The sequence below is a fragment of the Sturnira hondurensis genome, unplaced genomic scaffold (genome assembly GCF_014824575.4).
Source record: "Sturnira hondurensis isolate 20B ecotype Veracruz unplaced genomic scaffold, ASM1482457v3 Scaffold0002640, whole genome shotgun sequence".
Taxonomy (NCBI): Eukaryota; Metazoa; Chordata; class Mammalia; order Chiroptera; family Phyllostomidae; genus Sturnira; species Sturnira hondurensis.
This window is the reverse complement of record NW_028075271.1, coordinates 2518787-2539128: the sequence shown is the minus strand read 5'-3', so window position 1 is coordinate 2539128 and position 20342 is coordinate 2518787. Positions and strand designations below refer to the sequence as shown.

The 20342-nt window shown below is 43.0% G+C and overlaps 1 protein-coding gene across 1 annotated transcript in view; it reads right to left on the bottom strand.

The window, feature by feature from the left end:
* Positions 1-20342, bottom strand: part of MORC3 (MORC family CW-type zinc finger 3) — a 40403-nt gene that overhangs the window by 19533 nt on the left and 528 nt on the right. The window contains exons 2-9 of the mRNA XM_037040616.1: positions 11937-12009; positions 9291-9423; positions 8194-8408; positions 7514-7661; positions 5916-6063; positions 3734-3862; positions 3409-3528; positions 948-1045 (exon numbers count right to left, since the gene is read on the bottom strand). Coding sequence (XP_036896511.1) covers positions 948-1045; positions 3409-3528; positions 3734-3862; positions 5916-6063; positions 7514-7661; positions 8194-8408; positions 9291-9423; positions 11937-12009 — 1064 coding nt within the window. The remainder of the gene's footprint in view (positions 1-947; positions 1046-3408; positions 3529-3733; positions 3863-5915; positions 6064-7513; positions 7662-8193; positions 8409-9290; positions 9424-11936; positions 12010-20342) is intronic.

Here is a 20342-nt window from a genome sequence, read left to right as displayed (position 1 = left end):
AGCAACAGAGCTCTCCCAGAGCCTGGGAAGACACATCTTTACATCCCAGCCCCAGCCACCACAGCGTTCGGCAACAGGAGGCCGAGGTACGGACCAGCACTGGCCAGGCAGGGAGCTCATTCCTGCGTTTATCATGTCCTCTACAAAGGGTCTGAATCCCTCACTTCAAGGGTAGGGGGCCTTCTCCCAGTGCCTTCTCTGTCTCCTCTTGTTCATCTTAGAGGTAACAGTTGCTCTTTTGTATCAGCTAGTTCTGGACGCCTCCTGTCCTTTTTTACCCCTTTTAGTAAAACACCTTCTATTATTCTAGTTGTGGATGAAAAGAGGCCACATACTAAACCTGACAAGCACAGGGAAGCCTGCATGGCGGGTGGCCTTGCAAACTCAGAGACCTATAGTCACCACACAGGATGGTCTGAAATGAAAACATCTGAACTGAAAGCATGCTGTCCTCAAGGCTCCCTTTTCTCTGACTTCTCAGTGAGCCAGAGCAGCCCAGCCTAGTTCACTTCCCCACCTAGCCCCTCACGCTGCTTCTATCCTGGGCCCTTCCTTGTTTCACTGTCCGCAGCTGCAATAAACGGCCTCTAAAAATCACCTGGACTTACACTGTGAAATCTCTCCTGCTCCAAGTCAAGAACCCACACGTGCCCGGGGCCAGGTCCTCCTTCCAGTAACCCAAGAATACAGGAACTTCCTTTATTTTCTAGAATCTCAGAAATACCTCATCAGTAAAGTAAAGCAGGATAATGTACTTCTACTTACAGGGTACAGTTCCTAGTATGGGAGGCAATGTTTACATGTGCTTTCTGTGAAAGCCTTTCACCTGTTTTTCTAATGTTCCACAATGTTAAAACACCCGTAAGATTAAAAAAATTCAGCTTAGAAAAGGTTACGCAAGTATTTCCAAAATACACTCTAGAAAAAAACTGAAATAGGCCACACACCTGTACTCATTGGTATAGTCGAAATCTTGCTTATTATGAGTCGGCTTTAGGAAATTGCACTCTATAATGCCCACGACTCCGACACCCATGTTGTTTGCCTGAAAGGAAACAAAATTGGCGTTTGAAGCACAACACTTGAAACTCGAAATCACCCTTCCACAAAGATTTATAATTTGTATCACACATTTTCCTAGTTTACCTCCTGAAATCCAGACGGAAAAACAGCGTCGGGTGGGTAATGTACTTTTCCAGGAGTTAATCCCTAAACACAGTAGCACCTTCCTCCCAAGCCACCCGCACTGCTGTCAACTACCCATCCAGCCAAGTTTTACCACCCCGAATTTGATATGAGGGCAAAAAGGCCCTCCTACTGGGGTCAACTGCTTAGATGGCAGAAACCACAGCAAACTCATTTCTATAGCCACAGTGCCTAGCACAGGCTTTGGCACATAAGATGCCTTAAGTTTGCCAGATAAATCAGTCATTTATCCAAAGCTACACATTGTTAATGGCAATGAAATAAAAACCTACACCAGTAAAAATTAGCTATTTTTTAAACACTGCTAGGTAAAATATTGAACTGAAAGCATGAATCACATTCTGATTATATACGTGTAATTATCAAGTGTATTTTGTTCATGATTGTAGCTTACTTCTGAGTCTACATACAAAGTCAAAGAGTATGTAGTTTACAAAATAAAAATTTTCATAAACATAAGTTTATGGGGGGACAAAAGTTTAGAGCTGAGTATGCAAAACAGGGTTTATCCTTATGTTGTAACTTATACTCTTTTCCACATGAACAACTGTGAACCCACTTTTGCCCCGCCCTGCAGACGAAACCACAGCAATCCAATCACAACCCCACCACTCTGCTGAGAACCACCGGTGGCTGTGCACCTGCAAACCACAGCACCCTGCAATGTGGAATTCGCAGTCACCGCCAGCCAGCCCCACCCTCCTGTCTCCCCGTCACTCTACTTCCCACTTATCCCAGGTCCAGGCACAGCACGGCGGCGGCGTCTCAGCAGCTCCTTCCCCCTCCTGTGCAGACATTCTCTTCTCTGCCTGACAGCCCTGCAGACTTTCCAACACCGCACTCGTCTCAACCACCACTTTCTCCAAGAAGCCTTTTCCCACGCTCCGAGAACATACGCCGCCCTCACCACCCCGAGCTCTGAGGGCATGCTCTGCATGTGACATCTTTTACGCTGAGCATCCAGCATCAGAAATCATAACAGGAACCTGACACCTACTTAACGTGTGTTATACTGAGTCCACAGAACAAAAACACTAGGTCCACCCCACCATCTGGTAAAGAAAAACACTGAAAATTGGTTGTAAAAGCTTATTTCTTATAAGATCAAGCTTAACCAGAAACTGTACATATGTGAATTTAACTGTGGGAAAAGGGCTACGTCTCTTAAGTCAGATTCGCACATAGTGAAAGGATTTACACTCAGTGGCAGACGGAATATTTCTTTTGAATCCCAGAGCATTGGAGAACTAAGGCCTATTACGAAAATGCATTCCCAATTACCAGTGAAAATCAGAAACTTCAGTTATAGAATATTTCTGGTGAAAATTACTAATCTGCTTATAAATGAAAACTAGCATTTTTAAGTAAATCAGAATTTTGGATTTATCTGGTAACTAAAATTAAAGGTTACAAAAAGCCCAACAAGATTCATTTACTTTTGCAAAAATGCTACATCCTGAGCTTACACCATGTAAAACATGTAATAGTTACAACACGCAAGATGAACCCACACTATCATACGGTGTATAGCTCACATCACTCTAACAAAGAATTCAGAATGAAATAAGATGAATCAAAAATGAAATCACAGAATGGGAAAACAAACCATAATACACTTAAAACCTTTAACAAAGCTGATTTTTAGACTTTATCCCTGAATTCTTAGCATGCACCCCCCCAAAAGACCCTTCTGCGCACACACGTAAAGGACGAGCAGACTGACACAGGACAGGGTCCATCATCCTGAACTGATCTCCACGAGGGATGTGGCTTAGGAGGAGGAAGGCTCTACTATACTTAGGAACTAACTCCAAAAGGCAATCACCCACCGGACACCACTTGTTCACACTATTACTGCATCAGCACTAATTAAACCACTTAGTCTCCCTCCAGCACGAAACAAGCAGGGATCTACAGCCACATGCAGTCAAAGGTGTGCATCTGTGTCTAAGACCCGTGCTCATTGTCAGGCTGGGGCGAACTCCTCAGCCCCCATTTCCTCACCTGCAAAACACAGACAAAATATTCTGTCCCCAACACGATTACTCAGAACAAGTGAGAAATTAATACTGAAGTATTCTAAGTTTGAGAGCCGTGTTACTGAAAACACTAACACTAACAGGTGCAAGCACATTATTTTACATCTGACCCAAGAACAAGTTATCCTAACTTTTATAAAAGATAGGGACATTTCCAGCTTACCTTTAATTGATATCCAACTTTTTCATAAGCTTTGATGAGTCTATTTCTGTGATACATCATTATCCCATAATGATCTTTATTTCTGCAGTTGAATCCAAAAGTAATTCTCACTGTTTTAGTCTTAAATGTTAAGGAAAATTCTAAACACACTGCCTCACTCCCTTCAAATCATCCTTTCTATTTCATTAGTTAGAGGCCAAGAGTGCAGAAAAAAGGACAAAGTTAGAAAGGATTAGAATCAGTATCAAGAGAAAAGAAGAAAGGGGGTAGGTACACCTGACTAATATAGCTCTACACGGCACCGTACAAGGAAAAGAAAGGATACTAAGAATTTTGGTCGATAAACATCATGTTCAATGTAAGCAAGACTCTTTGAAACCAGCTGTGTCTTCACTTTCTGTCCACGTAAGATGATCTGCATTCTTGGCTTTAGATATAATATACTGCAATAAGCCTGAAAAGACATAAAACAATTATCTGCTGATTCATTCAACACTACTATGCATGTATTTAAGAAGCCAACACCTTCTTAAAGAACCCATTAACTCTTCAGTAAAATAATGCACATTATCTATACTGTTCAATAAAAAGCAGCTCAATATACTAAGCCAAGCCCTGGCTGGTGTGGCTCAGTGGACTGAGCACCAGCCTATGAACTAAAAGGTCACTGCTTTGATTCCCAGTCAGGGCACAGGCCAGGGTTGTGGACCAGGTCCCCAGCAGGGGGTGCTCGAGAGGCACCCACATATTGATGTTTCCCTTTTACCCTCCCATCCCCTCTCTAAAATGAAATAAATAAAATCTTTAAAAATATATATACTATAGCCAGTAAAATACCTATGTTGCTATGTTAAGTGTGAAAAGTTATAAAACAACACGCATAGTATGATCTTATTTTAATTTATTTAAAAATGTGTACATGGCCCTGGCCAACGTGGCTCAATTGGTTGAGAGCCATCCCATAAACTGAAGTGTCCAGGGTCTGGTTCCCCGTCGGGGCACATGCCTGGGCTGCAGGTCTGGCCTCAATCAGGACACAGGCAAGAGCTGACCAATCGACGTTTCTCAACCTCTCCTCCTTCCCTTTCCCTCTTTCTGGAATCAATTTTTTTTAAGTATGCATGTACAAAAAAGCACTATATTTTCTGACTCTGTGTCAAGTACATATATGGCTATGGTTTTAAAAACATCAATAAATTTTATTTAGACAAAAAATAGCAAGCATAATAACCAAAAGGGACAGTTACAAATTTGAAAAAGCAAAATTATAAATAACGCACCAATCTACATGTGCACTTATGCAGAGTAGATAAGCACAGCACTTCTTCAAAAGTAAGCATTAATAATATAAATGTGTTCTCAATTCTTTTTTTTAAGATTTTATCTATTTTTAGAGGCGAAGAAGAAAGAGGGAGAGAAACATCAATATGTGATTGCCTCTCACACAACCCCTACTGGAGACCCGGGCTGAAACCCAGGCATGTGCCCTGACTGGGAACCAAACTTGCAACTCTTTGGTTCAGAGGCTGGCATTCAATCCACTGAGCCACACTAGCCAGGACTGAACGTGTTCTCAATTCTTAATGTGTAAAAGTTTAGATCCTTTAGACTCTTGACCAAATTTTGCATCCTTAAACATGTTTAAAATATGCGCTTCTGTGCCCACCTCCAAGGTATCAGAAACCCCCACAGAAAACAAATTGAGTAACTCAAGGGTAGATGAAAGGTTCATTGCAAAACTAAACTTTGATCTCTTCCTTGTTTTTCCTGTCTCCTGATTTCAACAGCATCAAGTGGTGCTTTGGCATTTATAAAATTGATCCATGATATTTTAAAAGATTATACTTTCTGGTACACTAAAACCAAACCATCTTACTCTGGCTGCCTCTAGAGTCATTCACATTTGAGAGCAAGGTCTTCTTAACAGGATACACTTCAATAACACAATGGGTATGTCAAGTAATAGCAACAGCTACCACTTTCATTGCTAACAGAAAATTAAATGGTAAGCTTGTAAATGTCAAATGTCACAGTGGGTTATTAATTCCCTCAACCTCAAAAACATAACTATTTCTAGAGTCAAAGTTCAGACAGATTTATCACAAAATTTTATTAATGTACATTATCTCTAGTCTGCATATAATTTATTGTTTTAGGATATCAATAGGCGTGTATTCTAGAGTATTTTAAAATAAAAAAAGAGAAACTCTAAATTCAGCAGTGCTGACTGCTTCATCAACATGGCTGTCACAGACTAGACTGGTCCTAGTCTGGCCAACTGAAACGGAACCACCCAGTGAAAGAACCACAGACACTGTCAGAGCTGACACCTTCACAATGAACTGTTTCTAAGTGAAAAGAGCGGTGTGCTCATGAAATTCCAGTAGTCGGCTCCTGTCTGAGACCCATCCGTTTAGAGACCGACCGCGGCAGCTGGAACACAAGCCTACAGCCTCGCGTCCGTCCGCGGTGACGTCCTCACGTCCACAGGAGAGCTGGGCACTCACCCTAAGGGAGTAGTCGCTCTCCGGGGCGATCTGGTCCATCCTCTCTTGCTTCTTGTACCCTTTCCTCCCTGTCGTCTCATCTAAGTCTTCTGGGATTCTGATGTCGTATTTATCCTTATCAAAATCAAACTCTGTTGCACCTTTGTAGCTGTAAAAATAATTTTTTAAAGGAGTGAAAAATTAACTTCACAACAAGCAATGAAATACTATTAGTTAACAAAGCAAAGCAAAAATTAAAATGAAAGGAATCCAGAAAAAAATGTACAAAAAACTGTATTCACAAACATTGCTGGTGGGAAGGTCAAATAATAAATAGAGCCACTTTGAAAAACATTCAGGCAGTTTCCTAAAAAACTAAACACAAAACTCCCCTACGACCCATCGATTACACTCCTGGTCATCTATTTTAGGAAAACAATAACTATATTCCCACGAAAACCTGTATGCAAATATCTAGAACTTTATAAAAGCCAAAAACTGTGAGCAACTCAGATGGCCTTCGGCAAGCACATGGCTGCACACCCTGGGCTCCCCACACATCGCTAGTATCAGGCAAGAAAACAGAAGCGAACCCACTGCAAACAAAAGAACTCGCACTAATCTCCAGAGATTTATGTTGAATGAGAGAAGCCGATTGCAAATGGCTTCACACGGTGACTCCTTTTACGTAACACTCCTGAAATGACCAAGTCACAGAGTGGAGACCATGCTGGAGGTTGCCAGGGACTAAGGAAGGAATGGGTTCTGGTCATGAAAGGACAACTGGAGGGATCCCTGTGGTGCCAGAAGCATCCTGCATCTTGACTGTGTCAATGTCAGTACCGACACTACTGCCACTTATAGTTCTATAAGATGTCACCATGGGGAAACTGGGTAGGGCGTGCATGAGATCTCTATCATCCTTACAATTGCGTGTGAATCTGTAACTACCTTGAAATACAAAGTTTAAATTAAAAAGAAATGGGGGAGGAACAAGGAAGCAAAGGTGAAAACAAAAGGAGGAGAGGGGACACAGGAGGTTAAAAAAGCACATTTAAAGTATTCTTATTTACCACTATTATGTTTCATTACTATGGTTCAGTATGTCTTAGATCTCTCAATATTACATGTTCATCCTACATTTTAAAACTTCTATTTACAAAGGATCTCATTATTACCACAAAGATACAGAACTACAAATCCCAGCAACACCTAGGTCTCATCTATATTACTTTTCTTACCAGATGTTAAATCATGCTTGGCTTTAAATCTTGGACCAAATAAACAAAGGTTTCTCTTTTAACTTACAGAAGTTGGAAGTTAGCTGGATTTTTATTGTCTCATGTATTTATTTGTTTGTTTTGAAGAAAGGGGTGGAATAACAAAGAGTGAGAATAGTGTACTATGGAGACTAGACCTCAGGGCTATGAAATTTATTTTTCATAACATGCAATTATCTCCATTGAAGCCAAAGTGGCCTCAATAAACTATCCGTGGACGGGCCGAACCACTGACTATGCCAAAACACGAGCCCTTCCCCACACGCTGCTACTGGGCGTCACAGTTGATGGGCACCTAGGGCCCTCAACGCTTAGCAGCTAGCTGAAGACTGTATTTACCTTCTAAGATTCCAAATGATGATCCTTGTCCCCTTCTTACCAATAATCGCATCCAGTTCTGCGAGTAAGCTCTGTTCTGTAGAGAACAGAGAGTATTCCAGAATTGCCGCAAGGCTTGCTTCTGATTCCACTAAATTAATCATCTGACGTAGATCCTAAGTTAAAGAATTGGACCAACAACACATTCTCCACAACTGCAACACAGAAGCCAACTCAAACTCAAACAGAAAAATAATTTCCTAAGTTGTAAATGACAATCTGATTTCAAATGAATATCCGGATGGATGGGACAAGTTTATCATCCCTAATTTCATAGTATCTGAAATGTGTTTACACAGAAAACATTTCCCTAAAGCCATCTTGCTTGTCATGGCAATTAGGGGACCTTTCAAGCCAGATCACAAGTCTCACCGGACCACAGTGAGACTGGAATGAGGAGGAAGGCTATAGGAAGCTCAGTATGAAATGCAACCACCTAATGGTGAGGCCTTCGGTGGCACGATTCCCAGACAGAAGAGGAACAAATGCTTAGCCACGGTTGGGGGGGAGCGCGGGGGGAACAGGAGCTAGAATGGAAGGTGTGATGAACAACAGGAATCTGCAGGAAGGCAAAAGGACAGAATGGTTCACATGATTTCTTCAGGGTTTCTGCACTTTCCATGTCAAAATCAGAAGGATATGGTGCTTGCTGAACGCCACTATAGGAACGACAACGTGTTCTGCTTTTATGGCTTCCAAGTAGGTCTGAGACAAGAAGCCCACACTCATGGTTTCTCCATTCTTGGTAAAAACAATTGCATCTTTCCCCAAACGCATAGAACCTGACTTGAATCCATTTCCATACAATCCGACTGGGACGTGACCGTTCATGGTGACTTTGTCACTGAAGCCGAAGCTAAAAAAGAAAAGAGTTTAAAAATAAATATACATAATCTCCATGTTTTTAACTCCAAAACTATAATACATAAAAAGCCTGGTTTTGTATGCTGGCCTCATCCTTCCTAGATGCGTCACCTTAGGCAACAAACTCATCTGCCTTAAGGTGTTTTCATACCCGCAAATGAAGGAAACCAAGTCTGCGTCAGAGGTGTGTACCGGTTACCCACAGTGAACAGAACCGCATTCCCTGGCCCAGTCTGGCTAAGCAGCCAAGTCATAACTGGGGCCCCTGGGGTCCTGAAATTGCACCCCATGAAATCTCTTCCTATAAAGTGAATGATTCTCTTGTTCTCAACAAGCCTAGAGTTATGATCACCACTGGGGTCGCCTTGACCTTTTTGGCTCCATAAGGAGTACTACAGGAACAACTTTAGAAAGGCCTCTGCTACTGAGGTCTCCCTGTGCCTGTGCTAACAGTATTTTTGGTTTCATTTCAGGCTTCACACTGACTTCCTATATTGTGACCCTGCAGCCCGAGGCCTCATCCTCTGAAGAACCGTTTTAAAATCACCCTCCACCCAAGGCAGTAAGCCTTGCTGGAAACACTGGTTAAAACTAATTCACACTAAAATACAAATAACGGATACCAACGTGCTCCAACTCTATAAAAACTGGTAACATTTTCAAAGAGCCAGATATGGCGGGGAGGGATGGGAAGAACGGCAGCAACTGCCTAACAACCCAACAGTCGGAGACAGTGGGGAAACTCCGAGAACGGAGCCGCTGCGGGAACAGCGGCTCGTGTTGAAACAACAAAACCTCTGGGCAATGGTGTGACACCGAAACCCTTGAATCAGGTAACAACAATGACTTTCAGATGTGTGACACTTGTACATACCTTAGCATTTTATGCAGTTTATCTGATGTCATACCATTCCCATTATCAGTGAATGTCAGGCATATGTGGTTATTTATCACTGTTTTATCAATCCATATCTGTTTAGCATTCACGTCAGGATCATATGCATTATCTGAGGACCAAAGTTTTGAGAAATTGAGCTTGCATTTTTGAAAAAGAGCAATTAGCTCACAACTCCTTAACAAGCAACAGAGGAACATATTTTAAGGATATTTAAAAAGCTGAAATGTTGAGAACTCCTAAGACTTGAAAACATGAAACTAGAAGAGTGTACCCTGCTATGCACTGCTCATTGACTACTCCAGAATTAACTCTTTCCAAAGCCCCCATTCATTATACATACAGCAAAGACCGGCACTGAGAAAGTGATAAAAAAAAATGAGAAGAATCACTGTATTGCAGAGATAACCAAGATAAAAAGGTCTTCTGGCCAAAGAACCAGCTGGGAATATGCATGGCTGCTGAACAAAGGAGAACCGCAGCATTTCCTGTTAAGCGCTTTTGTAGATGAAGGTTTACCTTCCACAGAGTTCCTCCAATTGTGGGGCTTTTCAATTGTTAAAGAGAAAACCACAGGCCCCAAATAGTGCCCCTGTGCTAAAACCCCATGATACCGAACCTGATTTTAATACCTGGTTTAATTGCAGCTTTAGCCTCTTCCAGAAGCGAGATCTTAATTAACCTTACCCATCCTGGGATTCCCTGGTCAAGCACGCGAAAGCCGATCTGTCCCAGGGGACCTCTCCATCCCTACATGGAAGGACAGGCAAGCACTCTACGGGGTAATAACTTCCCAAAGGTGGGGACCCCCAAATCCTTCCTTTCCTTTCACTAACAGCTCCCTTGCCCCACCCGGTCTTCCACAAAATCCTCCACTGTGCACCACCCCTGGAGGGCTCTTCTCCAAGCTGGGTGGGATGCTGTCCCATTCACGAACTGCTTCAGGACAATCAGCTTTCCCCATTTACTTGGTTTAACTTTGTTTTTTGAAACAATCTAACTACAATCTCTGGTGGCCTTTACACTCCAGTGATCTCAGTTCTCCTTCCACTTCACACCCTTCTTTAGCAGCCTTGTCTCAGCAGGGGTAAGTGCGAAGGGATACACCAAAAAATTTTAAATTTCCAACAGTACCTGCAGTATAATGAACTTGTGAACTACAAGACCCATTCAAATAGCCCAGCTGGTACAACACAAACAAGGGGCTCTCACACTGCCCTTGCGGGAGGCAGTCTGCAATTAAAGTCAAGCCACCTTTTGAAAGCCGACCCCAGACAGCCTCTCACCCACACCGCAGACTCCAGCCAGCCAACCAGAGCGAGTGCCTAGCTAACAGAAAGCTGGAGAGTCGGTGTAACCACCCCAGGTTGGGCGGGGTTCTATGGGTCCCCACAAAAAAAGAACGACAGTGAAGAGCTGCAAAGATATAGCACATCCACCCAAGGTTTTTAAAAAACACCTGGCCCTGGCCGAGTGGCTCCATGGGATGGAGCACTGTCCCACACACCAAAAGGCTGCGGGTTCAACCCCGACCAGGGTGCGTACAGGAAGCAAACAACCAGTGTTTCTCTTTCCCTTCCCTTCTCTCTAAAAAAATAAAAATAAAAAAAATCAATGAACATACAACATATCCTTGGGTGAGGATTCAAAACAAAAACCAAAGAACACCTGAAGAGTGTGTTAGCTGGGAGACTGGAAAATCAAACTATATGCCAAAGAAAAAAAGGGTGCTCAAAAGTGCTTCTTTCTAAACCAGATCCTTCGTTGGTAAAGAATCTAAAGTATATTTAAGTGCTCTGGCCAAGGAGCTAAGGTCAGTAGAGAATCCCCTTGATACACCAAGGCTGCATGTTCGATCCCTGGTCAGGGCACAAGAAGCAACCAGTGAATGCATAAGTCAGTGGAACGACCAATCGATGTTTCTTTCTCTCTTCCCCCTCACCTCCCTCTCTCTAAAAAAAATAAAAATAAAAATAAAGAAAATAATAGTAATAATTAATTTAAAAAATAATCAAGTACTTGTAAGAATACCTAAGAATATAATTTCCCTTCATTATGTTTCTCAAACACAGGCTTCATTAAAATTCAGGGCCCAAACCTCCCGCCCAAATCATAACCCATAATGCAACCCCATCACCACCCTGGCTCCCCTCTCCTGTTAGTGATGACACGGCCAAACTGCAACCCAAGGCTTGGCCATCCCACCTACTGGTGGGAAGGCGAGTTCCTGCCACAACTCTAACATAACGTTAATCCTCCTACTTAACGAGCACCAGAAATTAGAAGCAGCTCTGTTTTACATAGTTTCTAACTACTAAAAAAACGTAATTCTCATTTTTGCAGCTCTATTTCTTTTATAATCAGAATAATGATATTTTCAACATAAGTGCTTTATGAAATTAGCAAATTAAAATACTTTGAAAGTAGTATAGGAAATATTGAACAGTGACTAATTTGACATCCATTTGAATAGCTATTATCTAAGTAACCTTCAACCTTTACCCATAATGTTATTCAAGATACTTTTTTCTCAGAAAGCACATTTACAGAATATTTTTCAATGAAGTTTTTTTAAAACTTCAATCGCAAACAACGGGTTACATATGAAACATTAATTTTACATACCTATTAATTCAGCAACTGCACTGAATGGCCACGTGTGACTAGTAGAATTTGTATGTAAAAACTTCGGGCAAAGCTGAAACAAACCAATGATTCATGTAAATTCAGGTCTTACTTTTCAGGAGAGAAACTGAGAAAAGAAAAATTCTGAGAGGCCCTAAAATTAAAATACCACAGGAGAGGGAGAGAAAGTACCAGTAACAGCTGTGGGCCAACTCACAATGGACCACCCACACTCGGACCGCGCACTGGACTTTGAATCCCCTCCAGTAGGACCACCAGCCTCCACAGCGTCAGGCTCAGACGGAACCTTCGGGGCTGTTTCCCCGCAGCAGCGGATGGGAAGAAGTAAACATCTCCTCCCTCCTGGCTGAGCACCTGACCTGGGATCGCGCCCCCGCCCCTTCACGCCTTTTCCTACCTCACCCCCTTATCTGTAGCCAATACAAACTTTCCAACCACCTGTTTTACCAAAACATAATGCACGAGGTGCCCACCAACCCCAGGACTGTGGACATGTTTGTCTTTCCCAACCAGCCCAGCTGCTGCTGATCTAGGCCTCCTGCCCAGGTTCTGGTCCTTTTCTGGCTACCATTTGGCTCAGTAAACCCTTTCCTTCGGAAGAGCTTTTAGCCATGTAAACTTTTTTTGTTTGTTCAAGTAAAAGTCAACCTAGTAAAGATCAAGTAAAAAATAACCTAGACGCTTGTTTCAGGATATACTTGGAAATACAACGCAGAAGATAAGATTCCTGGAAGATAAGGCTGTTAATCAATGAAATATTTTACTCATCGACACTTTCTTCAGGACTTCCGGTCAAGATGGCAGCACAGGTAAACACAGCTCACCTCCTCGCACAACCACATCACAATTACAACTAAACTATAGAACAACCACCACTTAGAACTGACATACCAAGCTGAATGGAATATGGCAACCATAGAATTAAAGAAACCACATCCATCCAGGCTGGTAAGAGGGGTGCAGATGCTAAACGGGCTGATCCCACATGCGTCATGCGAATAAAAACTTGGGAGGGATACCTCAGAAACTAGGAGTCCCAAACCCACACCAGGCACCCCAGCCCAGGGTCCCAGTGTCAGGAAATAAGTCCCCCTGACTCTGGCTGCAAAAACCAGCAAGGAGTAAGTCGGTGGAAGAAAAAATTCTAAAGTCCCAAACACTTCCTCTTAAAGAACCCCCACACAGACTTACTCAGACTCACTCCCTCTGAGCTCCAGCACCAGGGTAGCAACATGAAAGGCACCAGGGGCATACAGGAAGAACCTGAAGTTCCTAGCATTAAGGCAGGAGCTGGGGGGGGGGGGCAGCTTTCTCCCAGGCAGAAAGGTGGGCAGACGCCACTGTCCCTTTTCTGACCATCCCCCACCCCACCACCACCAGCCACAGAGCAGGCAGGCAGGTGACATTCTGAGACCCCATCAACCTGGCGAACGCCATTTGCCCTGCCCTGGAGAATCCCTGAGGCTCTGTCCCACTCGACTTATGGGCCACCCAAGCTGTTACCAGCAACTTTTCCATATGAAAACGCAACTTTTCCATATGAAAGGCTGGTCTCATAGGCTCTGCTTCACAACTTCCTAAATCCTCTCAAATAAGCAACAGGTGGTCCCAGACACCCCCCCCATACCTCTTGCTAAGTAGCCCCAGGCATGGCACTAAGAGCAGCCAGATAGATTCATAGCTTGGCTTCACCTAGGAATCTCCAAACCAGCACAATTAGCAGCCATTTCAAATTGCTTTATAGCTCAGGCAGGGTGGCCCCGGGCAAGACACAAGGGGGTTGACCTTGACCCTTACCACCCAGGAAACACCAGGGCTGGCACACCCAGTGGTCAACTACAGACCACTGCCATCCTGCCCCTGAACAGCTGATCCTTCACAGAGGGCCAGGTTGGTAGGAAGTGGTCACGGCCACTTGCAGCTCAGTCCTTGCTGCTGACTGGCCTGGGTAAATCTCTCCCAGTGACCAGCCAACAGCAATCAAGGTTCAACCACAGGAGGAAGGTGTACATAGTCCTCATGAAGGCCACAGCTCCAGTACCAAGCTTGGGTGACAGGGGAGGCTGTGCCACTTGACCCTTCAGGACATCTACTAGAAGAGGTCACACTACTAAGACAGGGAGTCAGAGCACCTCTACCTAATGCATAGAAACAAACACAGAGAGATTGCCAAAAGGATACAAAGAAACATGCCCAACTGAGAACAGATCAACACTCCAGGAAAAGAGCCAAAGGAAAGGGATAAGCAACCTATCAGACGCAGAGTTCGAAACACTGGTTACGAGGATGCTCAGAGAACTTAGTGAGGACCTCAGCAGCATAAAAAAGATCTAGTCAGAAACGAAGGATATGCTAACTGAAATAAAGACCTATTTATAGGGAAACAACTGCAGAGTGGATGAAGCTGAGAATCAAAGCAATGATTTAGAACATAAGGAGGCAAAAAACAACCAATCAGAACACAAGAAAAAATAATCCAAAAAAATAAGGATAGTATAAGTAACCTCTGGCACAACTTCAAGAGGTCCAACATTCACATCATAGGGGTACCAGAAGAGAAAGCAAGAAATTGGAAATCTATTTGAAAAAATAATGAAAGAAAACTGCCCTGATTTGGTGAAGGAAATAGACATGCAAGTCCAGGAAGCACAGAGAGTCCCAAACATGATGGATACAAAGAGGCCCACTCCAAGACACATCATAATTAAAATGCCAAAGGTTAATAATGATTCAGAGAGAATCTTAAAAACAGTTAGAGGACTGAGCGTGGGCCTGGGAACCAAACAACCATGGTTTGATTCCCAGTCAGGGCACATGCCTGGGTTGCAGACCAGTTCCCAGCATGGGACACACAAGTGGCAACCATACATTGATATTTCTCTCCCTCTCTCCTTCCACTCTAAAGATAAATAAATAAAATCTTAAAAAAAAAAAAAAAAACAGAGTAAAGCAGTTAGTTACCCACAGGGGAGTTCACATAATACTGTCAGCTGATTTCTCAAAAGGAATTTTGCAGACTAGAAGGGATTGGCAAGAAATATTTGGTCATGCAAAGCAGGGACCTACAACCAAGACTGCTCAACCCAGCAAAGCTATCCTTTAGAATGGAAGAGCAGATGAAAAGCTTCCCAGACAAGAAAAAAACTAAAGGGGTTCAGCATCACCAAACCATTATTATATAAAATGTCAACGGGACTTACCTAAGATAAAAACTATGAATAAAAAGGCAAAAATACATATCTATCAACAACTGAATCTAAAAAACAAACTAAGGAAGAACAAAGACAGACTCATGGACACAGAGAGTGTTTGGATGATTGCCAGGGGGAGCGGGTGTGTGGGGGAATGAGTGATGAGTGAAGGAGATTAAGTACAGTAAAGGGCCTTGACTGGTGTGGCTCAGTGGACTGAGCGCTGTCCTGGGAACCAAAGGATTGCCGGTTCAATTCCCAGTTGGGGCATATGCCTGGATTGTGGGCCAGGTTAGGTCCCCAGTAGAGGGTGTATGAGAGGCAACCACACATTGATATTTCTCTTTCTCTCTCCTTTCCCTCCTCTCTAAAAATAAATAAAATCTTAAAAAAAAAAAACAGGTATAGGAAATGGAGTAACCAAAGAACTTATAAGAATGACCCACGGACATGAACAATGGTGGGGGGATTGTCTGAGGGAATGCAGGGTGCTGGGTGGGGGGCAAAAAGAAAAAAAGTGGGACAACTGTAATAGCATAATCAATAAGATATAATTTTTAAAAAGGATAAAGGACTTGAATAGCTACTTTTCAAGACAGTATACAAATAGCCACAAAGCACCAGAAACACTGCTCAGAGCACACTAATCATTAGAGAAATGCAGACTAAAACCACAGTGAGATAGCTGAGAGCTGTTATCAACAAGCGAAAAATAAACCCACTTCGCCAATACAACAGAACCAGAAAACAGGAAGTATTGGGGAGGATGTGTGGAAACCAGAACTCCTGTGTATATTTTTTTCAGATTTTTATTTATTTTTAGAGAGATGGGAAAGGAGGGAGAAAGAGAGGGAGTGAAACATCCATGTACCAGAGATACACTAACCAGTTAACCTGGCCTTCAACCCAACCATGCACCCTGACTGGGAATCGAACTTGCAACCCTTTGGTTCGCTGGCCAGCACTCAACCCACTGAGCCACACAAGCCAGGTCCTGTGTACTTACTGAAGGAACATAAAATGGTATAGCCACTCTGAGGAGGTTCTTCAAAAAAATAACTAAATAAATATAGAATGACCATATAATACAGCAATTCCATTTTTGAGAAAACACTGAAAAGTACTTAAAGCAGTCTCAGAGATAGATTTATATATTGTATATACCCATGTTCATAGCAGCATTATTCACAATAGTCAAAAAGCGGAAGCAACCCAACCGTGCATGGATGAATGAACAGATAAAGTGTAGTATATTTGCAGGATAGAATATTATTCAGCCTTAAACAAGAAATTCTGACACATGCTACAACATGGATGGACACTGAGGACACTATGCTAAGTGAAATAAGCGATTCACCAAAAGACAAGTACTTATGACTCCATTTGTACAAGGTCCCCGGAGCAGTCAAATTCACAGCAAGTATTGCGGAATGGTGACCATCAGGGGCCGAGGGAAAGGGGAATGGGGCGTTATTTTTTCAGTGGGTACAGGCTTCTACTTTTCCAAGACAAAGAGAGTCAGAGCGTGGTTGCGCAACAATGTGAATGTACTTAGCGTTGATGAACTGCACACTTAAAAATGGTTCAGCTGGCAAATTTTATGTTATATGTATCTTACCATAATAATAAATAAAAACCAAGCCAGCAAGCTGGACTTAATACTTCTACCTCCTTTCCCCTGCTGAGCTTCCAGCAGGGCTGGCCAACCAGCTGCCAGCAGCAGGAGAGCAGATGAGAAGTTCCTCTCTAGAAAACGGGATGGTCTAAAATAGCGCTATTTGGGTCCGTCACAATTATGCTTTCTGGATAACGTTCTTTTTTGTTGTTGTTCTCACTTTAAAAAAATTACTGTGAAACAATTTTTAGTTATTTTACAGATATTCATTTTATGGTCTAACACCTTCATTCTTTAGTGTCCCCACAAACACTGAATGACACAGGGTGCCCCCAACAAAAGCTGGCTCCTGCCTGTGTGACCACTCAAAGGGCACTGAAGCCCACCAAAGGACTAGCTGGACTCAGGTACGAACGCTTCTCAGTTCGCTGCTGGTGTCTCACTTGGAAAGGAAGCAAAAGGCCAATAATCATCTCTGGTGTGGCTCAGCTGGTTGGAGCATCATGCCGAACACCAAAAGGCTACAGGCTCCATTTCCGGTCAGGGAACAGACAAGAACTGACCGATGAATGCAAAGGTAAGTGGAACACCAAACCATTGTTTCTCTCAAATCAATAAGTAAATGTTTAAAAAAATCAACACGATGTACAGGAAGAGAAACATAAGCAGAAATAATGCAGAGTAAAAGAAAACTTCAACTATACTATGACTAATATGCCCAGCGATAAGAACAAATATTTTGTCCCAGGAGATTTTAAGAAGACATTCAGAAAATTAAGATAAGTGTTTATACTAATCAAATACATGTAAGAGAAAGGTAGGGCATCAAATGGAAGCAATCTCCCAGAAAGGAAAGAAAAACCAACGAGAAGGGAAACAGTAGACAAGAGAACGGGAAAATAGAGGGGGGATATCCGTTAAATAAATGAGAAAATTTTCTTGAGTCTTCAGCCTACATGCCCAAAGCAATGCATAGGACTCCATTAAACAATAAAATGTGTCTTTAAAATTTTAAGACAAATCACTTCTAATCTAGTATTTCAAACCCAGCCAAATTATATGTAAAGAGCAAGCAACAGTACCAAAAACAGACTTTCAAGAAATGACATAAAAATTTTTCTTCCAAGGTACTCTGTTCTTAGGAAGTTACACCCGTTTTTGGAAGGATGGAGGGGCTCCACCGTACCAGTAACTAAACAGCAAGTATTTCCCCAGTGCTTGTGGCTCGCATGCGCCCTTTATATGTATTTGTTCATTTAATTTCTAAAACAACCCTTTGGGATAGTTACAATTCTTCCCAAACTTTTGATTGGAAACTCAGGCACAAAGAGGTTCACGAAGGAACTTGCCTGGGCCGCACACCCAGCTGTCACTCAGGCTCTGGGCCCAGGCCGAGGGCCCAGCACCAGCACTCTCAGTCCCGACACTGAGCTCGAGGAGGGAGAAAACCGCAGAGGAGGAATGTGTGGCATGGAGACACAACCAAAAGGGGAAGGTAATTTCCAGAACAAATGATAAAAGGAAGTCCCCAAATCACAACTGAACCAACAAAACTGACAAAATACTGGGTGTGCTTCAACATTTTTGGAAAAGATTTGCCAGCTCTCTGAAAAATTGAATGAATGAAAAATTGATCAATCAGTACAGAGGAAAAACTAAGCAGACGAGCAAATAAAATACAAGTCAATTATTAAGTTAAGGGAAAACAAAAAGCTGTACAGCCAAGACAATGTAACCATACTTCTGGCTGATTTACTTGTGAATAATAGTAAAAGTGGTAAGTCATACAGTAATTCAGCCAAAAAGAGAGACACGCGCACTGGAAGGTTGGGAAGAGGTGGCGAGTGTGTGCGTGTGTCAGGTAAATCCACAGCAGGGAAACAGCAACAAAATGGTGTCAGCATTTTACTTAGAAATATGGAGGCAAAAAGCAAATATTTAAATAAGTTTTTGTCACTCCATATTCCACTCTGGGATCTCCCAACCTACTAAATGATTTTTTAAAATCTGCATTCATGATGTTCACCCTTTGTGCCTTATGGCTTTTGACAAATACACAAACTCATTAATTCCTAGACCATCTACTAACGCAGGCATTTGAGACTTACAAAAAGCATGGCTGTATTCCAGTGAAACTCACAAATGGAAATCGGAAGGTCTATTTTACACAGTTTTCTTATGTTACAATATAAAAATAGTCTTTGATTTTTGGGGGTAACTGGTTAAGAGTCACTCTCTGCTCCTGGGCCATAACAGGAGCAGGTGGCAGGCTGGATTTGACCCATGAGCTGTAGTTTGCCAGTTCCTGTCCTAAAGCAAGGAGACCTCCAGAAGCTACAGATGGGAGAGTTCTGTCAATGAGGTTGCAAACAACCCACATCACCCACAAAAAAAGACAACTACTTCACCCGGACAGCCAGCTAACTACACAGCTCTCATTGACTATTTTGACCCCTTTGTTTTCTTTCTTACCGGAGTCTAGAACAGCCCAGAGACAGCAACAGGGGAGAAGAAAGAAGTGAATCCAGGGGCGCACAGGAGAAAAGCCAGCTCCCTCCTTTTTTCCACAACGGGTTTCTGGGCCAGCATTTGGCCCAATCTGGGAACGGGTGGGGCAGGACTATTAACTGAGTCCCAGCTATTGAACTAGATGAGGCCAGACTTGACAGTACCCGAGGCCAACTGCAGAGCATTAGAATCTGCCCAGATTCACCCAGGGGTAGTGATGAACAACTAGCCAATGATATTTAAAGCCAGTAGTAAGAAAGAATAAAGTTGCTCTTGATCTACAAACTCCTAAATGCTATTTCATACACTAAACCAATTACGTAACCAAAGGCCCTTTATTCAGAGCGTGTAAACAACGCTTATTAACCAATTAAACTCCCCCAGCCCCAGAAGAAAATGGAACGTAGAGAAACGGGCAAATGATAGGTATTTTTCAGAAACACCAAAAGCCAACAAGCATGAAATATGAAAAGCTTTCAATTTCACTACAAGTCCAGGAAATGCAAAGTAAAGCCAGATACCATTTCACACCTATCTAGAATAGAGTCCTACCACATCAGGTGAGAAACTGGCTAAATGAATGAAACAGGGGGTAGGACGACGCACGATTCCAATAGAGGTTGTCCCTGCGCGATGGTTAGACGTTAGAGGCCCAGGTGGTCAGCCTTGGGCTGGGGTCAACCTCCAACAACTTTTTTGAATACTCAGGGAGGTAAGCCACGCCCACATTTAAAGACGTGAAATTTTAATTTGTATTGTGTAACCACTCCCTACGATTTGACTCATAGGATTTCCAGGAATCCGAAACTGGCGCGATGCAGGGGCCGGCAGGGAAACCGAGAGTTCGCGGACTCAAGAGATTCGGCCCGAGGGCTTCACTAGAGGGAAGCGGTAGGAATTTCAAGGAGTCAGATTCGTCCGGGCTGGCTGTGGCCAGTGCCGCTGCCAGAAGGTCAAGGCCGCCGGCATTTCTGGCCGCAGGCTGCCGCTCCCTCCCGCTCCGGAGTGCCCGAGGGTCCGCAGGCCCGGAGGATCAGGGGGCTGGCGCGGTCCGAGGCTGGGGAGTCCTCC